Below are 10,623 nucleotides of genomic sequence, written 5' to 3' on the forward strand. Positions count from 1 at the left end.
AAAATATACTTTTCTTAACTCTGTCTTATCTTACTAGGTATAGCCGAGTATCATCACAGGGTAGCCACAAAAAGAAGAAGAAGAAGAATCTAGACTGGCTCACAGCTGGTGAAACAAACAAATCTTGAATGATCAGACTCATTTTTATTTAGTTTTTTTTTTCTATTAACTTTGAGAAACTTTTTTCTATTGACTTTGAGAGAAGTGAAGTAGTCTGTGGTCTGGGTAACTACAAGGGTGGANGTGGGGCTCGATCCCATAACGCCGGGATCACGCCCTGAGCCGAAGGCAGACGCTTAACCGCTGTGCCACCCAGGCGCCCCTGGTATTAGACATTTTAAGTTTGCAATATCTAGTAGATATCCAAGATGGAAGAAATTAAGGCATATGCTTGCTAAAGACGAGTCTATTAGAGAAGGGGAAATGATGACATCAGACAGAGAGACGTTAAGCAGGAAGGAGCAGGATCCAATGCAAACATGGAGAAAATTTTCAGAGTGGAAGACGGACAGTTGTTCACCTAGTTACATTCAGGAAGATGAGGTAAATGGGCACAGACAAGTAGGTGGGTAACCAGGTTGGCAGAAATCAGTGTGAAGTTTCTTCTAGCTGCTTCTATTTTCATAATGAAATAGAAAAGAAAATCTTCTTTCAATAAATTAGTGATTTCCTTTCTAATCCCTTGCTTGAAACCTTCCATCGACTTTCCCTCACCATTGGAATAACAGTCAAACATTTTGTCACAGCCCCCAAGGCCCCACAGGACCTGGCCCTCACCTCACCCACCTGTCTCCATTGCCCAAAGTGTTTCAGCCACAGGGGCCTTATTTCCATGCTCAGACATGTACAAGGCAAACGCATACAGGCCTCGGGTTCTCTTACTTGGACACTCTGTCTGGGACAGGTAAAGAGATACCCTAACCCTCCCAACTATGGCTAATCCTTATCACATAGGTCTCACCTCAGAAGTCCCCTCCCCAGGCCTCTCTCAGCATCCCACCTAAAGTGGGATAGGCTGGTGATGGGTAGTAAGGAGGGCACGTATTGCATGGTGCACTGGGTGTTATATGCAACTAATGAATCATCAAACTTTACATCAAAAACTAGGGATGTACTGTGTGGTGACTAGCATAATATAATAAAAACAATATTATTATAAGAAAAAAAAAGTGTTGTCTCCTCTTAACAAAAGTTATCTTACTTACATGTTATTGTCTGCTTCTTCCCACAAACATGTTTCATGAGAAACTAGCACCCCCAATTCACCCCACCTTCTCATTCTCTCTCCCCTGATCTGCTGTTAACTTTTCTTCTCAAGACTCATTACCCTATATATATAGGGCATTATCCATCTTCCCTAAGAGAATAATAGCTACATTTGGTACACAGGGGGTGTTCAATGAGTATTTCCTGATGAACATATTTGGAAAATTAAATGAAAAAATGCATGTAGGGCGAACAACAGAGCACCTGGCACATAGTAAATCTCAGTAAATGTTAGCTGCTCCGGTGATGACGACAAAGACCAGCATGGCAACAAGCACAGCTGTTAAAGGCAAATCCTCTGTACTCTTTTTTTTTTTTTTTTTAAGATTTTATTTATTCGACAGAGAAAGAGACAGCCAGCGAGAGAGGGAACACAAGCAGGGGGAATGGGAGAGGAAGAAGCAGACTCATAGCGGAGGAGCCTGGTGTGGGGCTCGATCCCATAACGAAGGGATCACGCCCTGAGCCGAAGGCAGACGCTTAACAACTGCATCACCCAGGCGCCCCAAATCCTCTGTATTCTTGAACCAATCCCCTTTGTGTCGTCAGAGATCTTCTCTCATTAATTGCATGTCCCTTCTTCCTCTTTACAGGCTCCCTCCCTTCAGCTAAATATGTGCACCATATTTTAAAAATCACCACCATTTTTTAAAAAATCAGTGAAAATATACTTTTCTTAACTCTGTCTTATCTTACTAGGTATAGGCGAGTATCATCACAGGGTAGCCACAAAAAAAAAAAAAAAAAAAAAGAATAGTCTAGACTGGCTCACAGCTGGTTAAACAAACAAATCTTGAATGATCAGACTCATTTTTATTTACTGTTTTTTTCTATTAACTAGTTTCTTCAAGTTGAACAAAAGTACTTAATATTTGCATGGTTAAAATATTAATAATTAAAAAATATACAATGGAAGGTACATCTATTAATCCAATTCAGTCATCCCTTTCCAAGGAAATCAGGTATATTCTGGATGTCTTTCCAGAAATTAGGTATGCATATCCAGACATATAAATATCCTTTGAAATATCAAATAGGATCATACTGTGCACACAGTTCCACACATTTGCTTTCTTTCAGTTAATGAAACACCCTGAATGGCTTTCCAAAGTTCACATTAAGAACTGTACCATTCTTTGTACTGGCTACATAGCATTTCATTGTATTGATCAAATGACATCTATTTAGTCTCCCATCTATTATTTATCGGCATTTAATATGTTTTCAGCCATTTGCTATTGTAAACAATGCTGCAATCCATATACATACATCCTTGAACAGTCCTTCAAATACATGTATAAATAAACCCTTAAAAGCAGAATTACCTGCATAAAAGGAACAAGTGCCTTCAGTTTTTTTATTGATAATGCCAAATTATCTTCCAAAATAGTTTTATTAAATCACCAGACTTTTCTATTCTTCTAAATAATATAAACTTGTTAGTAACTGCAGGTCATATTTTTGGTGAGGGAAAGGGAATCATTCCTGAAGCTCCTTAAACCAACTAAGAAAGGGAATGAAATCCCTCCTAAAGAAAATGTTAACGCTTTACCATGATACATATTTTTTAAAAAGAAAACACTATTTCTGGGAAAGAATTATTTTCCCACTTTTGCTAATAAAAGTTCACCTCATTACTCAGAGTTTTCCCGACTTCAATAATTCTTTTTCTAAAACAACCTCCTAGGAGCTCACAGCCAATGGAAACAGGAGCTGAAAGAAAAAGAACATAAAACTCAGTTTCTAAGGAGCACAACGAGATTCTTAGGTTTCTGGGCAGTGCAGTGACTTTCAATTCTTGTCATTAGAGGTGTTTTTAATTAAAAAAAAACACCTGTCAGTGGATTCCTTAAAGGTCTTGACCTTGCTGGTGAAAAAAAATTTCTCTGCCGTATTTTTCCTACAGCTTGCACCCTGTCGTAGGGTGAGGTGGCGGACGGAGGCTGTAAACGTCCGCCTGCATTTCGGCGGCTTTCAGCGGTGGATAGCCGTCTCCGCTCTAGCCGGGACTGCCGCTCCCCGCCGGCTTCCCGCCACCGCTCGCTCCGACTCTCCGCCCGGCGTCCTCCGCACCCTTGACCCCCCCACCCTCATCCGTGGACGCGCCGCCGGCCTCGCGCCCCCCGCGCTGGGCGCAGTGGAACAGTCCGTGACGTCACGAGGCCGCGCGGCGTCTGGGAAATTTTAAACTTAAAGGCGGGGCGGTCCGTGCTCTCGGAAGCGGGGGCGGTAGGGCGTCTGCGCCGGTTCTCTGAGGTCCGGCCCGGCAGGATGGCGGAGGAAGGGGCTGTGGCGGTCTGCGTGCGGGTCCGGCCGCTCCACCACAGGTAGATGGGCCAGACCGAGCCCAGGACCCCGCCGGGGCCTCCGGTGCGGGCCTGAGCCGGAGAGCCCTCGCTGCTCCTTCCCGGGTCCTCTGCGTGCTATCTCGGCCCCTTACCGGCTTGGAGTCCCTGTCTGTAAGTGACAGAGAAGGATCGGAGGGTCTAGAAGACACTCTCCAGCCAGGAGTCTCCTAAACGTATAACTATAACTCACGCTGGCCAACGTGAAAGACTTTGACGCCGGTGCCGCGCTGCCATTCTCCATCTGACCCTCCCCACCCCATCCCACCCCGCTCCTTAAAGGAAGTCATATTGGGTATTTCTTAGGGGCATTCATCACAGTCGGTCATTTCAGACTTAACTGTCTCTCCCTCTTCAGTGTATAGGCCTTGAGAGCAAGAACTAGTCTGTCTTATTGCATTGTATTCCCAGGCACGCAAGACTTCATTCAGTGACTGAATTCAACATTCAGAACGTTGAATGGTTGATATTTATCGATCCTGATTTTTTTTTTTTTTTAGTACAGTATACACTACTAAACAGACATTACACCCTCGTTGCCCCTGTGGACCCACATTCTAGGGGGGCAGACAGGAAATAAAGTAAAAACTGTAGAATATTAAGTTGACATAATGTTAGGGGAGTAATAAATGCTATAGAGAAAAGGTGGAAGGGGAAGAAATGAAAGTCTTTGTTTCCCTAGTTTCTGGCCCTCACTCAAGAATACTGGTGTATTTTGTGTTTGAGAAATATTTATTAAATATTACCAGGTGTTTAATAAATGGCAATATCAAAATGAGGAATTTCCTTTTTTAGAGGGCTCATTATGTCATGCATTAGAACACACTTACATAAAGAAACCATTACAGTACATGGTAACAAGTGTTATGATAAGTGGAGAGTGTTTGCTAGAGGAGTCATTAACCCCTCTAAGACCCCTCTAAGATGACACCAGGGACAGGGCTGGTGTCAGGAAACTCCTGACAGTTTTTATGAATGAAAGAATAGTTAAATTACTTAATGGAAAGGTAAGTCAGGGTATTGCAGACACAGAGGAGCTGCATTTCTTGTTTTGAAAGGGACCTTCAGGTAGCTGTATGGAGTTAGGTATATATCAGAATTTAGAGAAAGATAACGTTGAAGAGAAGAATAAACATAATCCAGGTCTAGCGTGCCATATTAAGAACCATTTCAGATGTTTTTTAAAGTTTTGAGCAAGAGGGACATAATCAGAGTTGCATTTTGAATGTATCTTTTCAGCAACCAGTACTGGGTAGGAGGATGGAAATGAAGAACTTCACAGGCTTTTCAGCAACCAGTACTGGGTAGGAGGGTGGAAATGAAGAACTTCACAGGGAAAATCCCATGAGAAGGCAAGAGGTCACTGACCCCCCACTTTAAAGTGTTGACCCCTTAAAGGCAAATTTTCCATATTCCTCTTATATATAGTATAAGTTAATGCAGTCTTTTAAAATATTCTTCAGAAGATGGAATCTTTTATCTGTCATGTAACATGACTTCTATGATCAGTTATACTAAAATGCAGTGTTTTTATTCTTTCAGAGAAGAAGCTCTTGGAGGAGATACCCAAGTTTACTGGAAAACTGACAATAATGCCATTTATCAAGTTGATGGCAGTAAATCCTTCCATTTTGGTAAGTTTATAACAGCATCAAAAGTTAATCTGTGACCCTTGTCTTAATAGGAGTATAAAAGGCTTATCGATAATGCTGAATTTGTCGTTAAAGATCAGACTAAGCCTTCTATAAACTGCTTCATTGGAAGCTTTAAAAAATTGTCCATCCATCATGTATGATAGGTAAGATAATAAATTGATGTTTAAAATGAAGTTATAAGGGCGCCTTATAAGGGTGTCTCAGTTGGTTAAGTGTCTGCCTTCAGCTCAGGTCATGATCCCGGAATTCCAGGATCAAGCCCCACATTGGGCTCCCTGCTCAGCAGGGAGTTGGCTTCTCCCTCTGCCCCTCACCCTGCTTGTGCTCTCTCTGTCTCTCTCAAATAAATAATAAAATCTTTTTTAAAAAAATAGATAATAAATAAAATGAAGTTATAGTCATAGTGCCTTATGGTTGAAACTAACTTCTTCCTCGTATTCATTAGTTTATTTGTGGCCTAAACCCCATAAGCCTAAAATATGTTGCTTAATGTCTAGTCATCTTTAAGATCTTTCAGTTTAGTATGTATTTTCCACAATTATTTTTAAGAAAATTCTTTAAAGAATAAATACTAAAGATGTTCCTTCTGTGTCTGCTGGAATACAGCAGATACCAACCCCAGCTTTTGTGGAACTTATATGTTGAAAGAGGCTTTAAACGAGTAATTACACTTGTGTTGACGTAAACTTTGTGAGAGTTTATAGCGGATCTAACTAGTCTAGGTGTCTAAAAGGATACCACTGACACTGGGACCTGCAGGATGAGTGAGAGCTCGCTAGCACAGAGGAACAAACATGGAGACCCTGAAGGTTGACTAGGCTGATTTGTGTATTGATTTAATATGGACGTACTGCTGACAATGTGCCAGACACAGTTCTAAGCATGTCATACAGATCAGTTCATTGATCCCCTTAACAAGCTTATATGGTAGGTATCTTTCAGTGAGGGACTGAAACAGGCCTGGAGTCGCACAGCCAGCAAATGGAAGAGTCAGACTCCAGATCCAGCCACAGTAGCATGCTGCCGCTTAGGCACCTCAGAACATCAGTGAGGTCCTCCCAACAACTTCAGGAGTAAGAACGGTTAGGTTGTTGAACTAGCATTAAACCAGAAAGCCATCATAAAAGGTTTCGGAGCAAAGCTCTGTGGAAGAGAAAACAATTTCTGGTAAAGGACTGTTTTAGAGCATTAGCATAATTTTTAAAAAGGTAAAACAATGTATCCCAGCGATTTTAAAGCCAGGAGTGAGGGATACACACGCATTCAGACACATGATCTACGTAGGTTCTCAGTAGCTATGCACACCCACAGAGGATTTGGACTTATCCACCCATCTAAAGCAAATGGCATTAAGATTTTAATCATCGTACCATCTCTCCTTGCTCTGCAATCATAATCCCTAAGCAGCCTTCAGATGGCACTTTGGTTTTCCATTTAGTTCTGCCAACAGGGCAGATGTGTGGTCAGAATGCAGACAGCCTGACCACTGAATTACTCATTGCAGGTGGATACATTTCCTTCTGATTTACGAATCCACTTCTTGTGAGATTTTAATATGAGGCCACCATTGAAAGAGTTGTCCATTTTTAATGTGCTAATTATGCTAACAAAAGCAGAGAACCACATCCTAGACTAGTGAACTCATCAGCACCAATGCTACTGTAAACCCAGCCTCCTTTAGCAGCCAGCCAACTAGTCATTCCCTGTAACCTTTCAGCTTTGTTCGGGTCTCTTCTTCCATATGTGTGCATTTCTCAGTATAGTTTGAGCCAGGCCTTCTTGTCAAATATGTTATAAACTTTAAAATTTCTCAAAGCATAGTAATAGTTCACATTTCCTAAGTATTAATGATATGTTCACAATAATTCTATGAGGAAGAGAATACGTATCCATTTTACAGATTAGGTGAGTCACAGAGACATCAACCACCTTGCCCAAAGTCACACAGCTTATAAGTGGTGGAACCAGGTTTGCAGTCTGATTCTATACCCCTGAATTCAGCCACTATGCCCTACTGCCTCTTAAAAGCACATAGGATAGCTGAGAAGTCTGACTTTTATTTTTTCTTTGTGAGGACCGACACATCTCACCTCATAGAGAAGTATATTTTCGAACTACCAATAAGTTGAAGAGAATATTGTGTCCTAAATATTTTATGTTACCATATCCTGACAATTTTATTTTTTTGGACAACTACTAAGAAACAAAGCAAAGTTGATTTGTTGATTTAACCTCTATGTGTATGTGTGTGTGTGTGCTGTGTTTTTTTTTTTAGATCGTGTCTTTCACAGTAATGAAACTACTAAAAATGTGTATGAAGAAATAGCCGTACCAATCATAGATTCTGCCATACAAGGCTACAATGGTTTGTATTCACTGTAGAAATATCTTAGTATTGGTTCTCTATTCAAGTACTGATAGTTTTATACCCTATCGATTCATTTTTAATCTTTGCATGTGTGTTTTGTTTTTCCAGGTACCATATTTGCCTATGGACAGACTGCTTNGAAGGAAAGTTGATTTGTTGATTTAACCTCTATGTGTATGTGTGTGTGTGTGTGCTGTGTTTTTTTTTTTAGATCGTGTCTTTCACAGTAATGAAACTACTAAAAATGTGTATGAAGAAATAGCCGTACCAATCATAGATTCTGCCATACAAGGCTACAATGGTTTGTATTCACTGTAGAAATATCTTAGTATTGGTTCTCTATTCAAGTACTGATAGTTTTATACCCTATCGATTCATTTTTAATCTTTGCATGTGTGTTTTGTTTTTCCAGGTACCATATTTGCCTATGGACAGACTGCTTCAGGAAAAACGTACACCATGATGGGTTCAGAGGATTATTTGGGGGTAATACCCAGGGCAATTCATGACATTTTCCAAAAAATTAAAAAGGTAAATACCTTTGCTAAATTTCTGGTACATACAGGTAAAGGTAGTAATAGACACTTGTGATGATGAAAGGAAGTAGGTTTATAGTTATCTCTTCATTAGCCATGGGTAGAAAAGGCATAACATAGATTCACTTTCTTCCCACAAACTTACTTTGTAGAGCTTAAAGTACTTTCATTCTTTCCCTTGAATCCTAAAACAGTACTAATCACACCAAAAAGTGGATGTCAAGGAACAGGAAGATCTTACCAGAATGGTTAGCTCCTCCTTGCCTTTTTTTTAGCTACCAGCAGTTGGTAAGGAGCAGAGAAAAGCAGAAGTAGAGAAAAGGCCAGAATACGCAGCCTAACTAAGAGTTTTGCACCATGCAATACGTACCCTCCTTACCACCCATCACCAGCCTATCCCAATCCCCCACCCCCCTCCCCTCTGAAGCCCTCAGTTTGTTTCCCAGAGACCATAGTTTTAATGATTTTTAGTGTCCTTATTTGAACATCTGTTGGTAGGGTTTTATTTGAGTTTAATTATTTGATAATACGCTTTTCATTATTCCTGAAACATATTTTTATATTTTTTTGTTTGTCGTCAACATAAAACCATGTGAGGTTTTGTCTCTTGTTTGCTTTACAAAGATAATTTCTCAGAATATTTTAATGTTTAATATCAGCACATAAGTATTAAATACTAGGTTTTCATAAATGGATGATCTCTGATGTTTTTACACATGTTTTTTCCCTTCTAGTTTCCTGACAGAGAATTTCTCTTACGTGTATCTTACATGGAGATATACAATGAAACCATTACAGACTTAGTCTGTGACACTCAAAAAATGAAGCCTTTAATAGTTCGGGAAGACTTCAATGTGAGTAACAGAGCTGAAGTAGCTAAAAATAGACTTGCTTATTGGGATTATTGTTCTTGAACATTTACCTTTAATTTTGGTATTCTTTAAGCTATCTCCTGTTTATATGGTTTATTTTTTCTTAAGTGTTTATAAAGACAGCATATGAGCAATATGTATAGTTTTTAAACATTGACGACTGTAATATTTTGGTATAAGTGCCTTAAAAAAGAACAAGACAGAAGTATCAGAATTTTCTATGCTTTGGTATAGGAAATAAAATGTACATATCATAGGTTTACTTTTACTCGTTATTTTCATACATTTTCCACTTGTAACTTCCACAAATGAATTCTATAATAGTTAACACCTTCTTTTTGAGATGCACACTTTTTAGTGACGTCTTCTCTACTCTTCTCATAATAAAACTTGTTTCAGAGGAATGTGTATGTGGCTGATCTCACAGAAGAAGTTGTTTATACATCAGAAATGGCTTTGAAGTGGACCACAAAAGGAGAAAGTAAGACTTTATACTGTTATTTCTCCAAAACACTGGTAAAAGCTATTCAGTTAAATGTATTTAGGCTTCAAATCACACTTTTCACTCTTAAAAATTAAAGTTAATGTTTTTCTTTGGATTTTAATGTATGCAGCTGAAATATGACTTACCTTTTACAGAGAACAGAAATTATGGAATTACAAAAATGAATCAAAGAAGCAGTCGCTCTCATACCATTTTTAGAATGGTAGGTAACTCTGTGTTTGGCCTTTCCAATTAAAAATGCACTAATTTTTTACAAGTTTTCTGTCTAGATTCTGGAAAGTAGAGAGAAAGGGGAACCTTCCAGTTGTGAAGGATCCGTCAAAGTGTCCCACGTGGTGAGTATTGATGGACCATAATACTGTACCATATGGGCCAAAGCATCATTTAATTTGGCTGCTAGATGTTTGGTTTCATAAGAACTGTTAACCGAACAGGCAAAAACATGTATGAATTGGTAGTTTAACTAGTCTTGTCTGTAAACATGAGGTTGCTAACTAAAATGTAGGAAGAATTCAGAGGGTCTTTCTTCCTCTATGTCATGGCTGCTGTCTCCTAAAATTTAGATGGAAAAACTTTTCCTAACCAGAGTTCTTGGGGGGAGATTTTCCATATGCATTTAAGAGTTAGCGTGTTCTTGGAATGGGGGTGGGGGCCATTTGGTTTTGTGTTGTTGTTGTTATTTTGTCTCAGCCAATAGAATTGAGATTCATGAGATCAACAAAAACCTAGCTGGGACTATTAAACAGTAAATCACATTGTTCAAGTATATTCTTAAATATAATAAGAAAATGTTTTATATTATAAACATAGTGTTTTAGACTATAAATCCCTTGAAGGGAAGAGTGATATCTTTATAGCCTCAACACATTATACATAGTTTATATTCAACACGTGTTTGTTGAATAGTGAATATATACATTATGCAAACATTCTTTTTTTCCATGTAAGTAAACATCCCATTTCCTTCTTGCTGCACTATATCATTTCTCTCTTTTTCTGTGCTTCCTTCCTCTTCCTTGCCAATATTCTCTGTCTTCACGGTCTAAATTTTTTAGCTTCATGTATTCGTTTATTCT

At 39.2% G+C, this 10,623-nt stretch overlaps 1 protein-coding gene across 1 annotated transcript in view; it reads left to right on the forward strand.

Moving 5' to 3' along the window:
• The first annotated feature begins 3,435 nt into the window (after window positions 1-3,435).
• Window positions 3,436-10,623, forward strand: part of CENPE (centromere protein E) — an 85,516-nt gene continuing 78,328 nt past the window's right edge. Inside the window, 8 exon segments of the mRNA XM_034672121.1 lie at window positions 3,436-3,593; window positions 5,154-5,245; window positions 7,542-7,631; window positions 8,047-8,165; window positions 8,905-9,024; window positions 9,442-9,523; window positions 9,682-9,749; window positions 9,817-9,882. Coding sequence (XP_034528012.1) covers window positions 3,538-3,593; window positions 5,154-5,245; window positions 7,542-7,631; window positions 8,047-8,165; window positions 8,905-9,024; window positions 9,442-9,523; window positions 9,682-9,749; window positions 9,817-9,882 — 693 coding nt within the window. The 5' untranslated portion in view covers window positions 3,436-3,537.

The sequence above is a fragment of the Ailuropoda melanoleuca genome, chromosome 11 (genome assembly GCF_002007445.2).
Source record: "Ailuropoda melanoleuca isolate Jingjing chromosome 11, ASM200744v2, whole genome shotgun sequence".
Classification (NCBI taxonomy): Eukaryota; Metazoa; Chordata; class Mammalia; order Carnivora; family Ursidae; genus Ailuropoda; species Ailuropoda melanoleuca.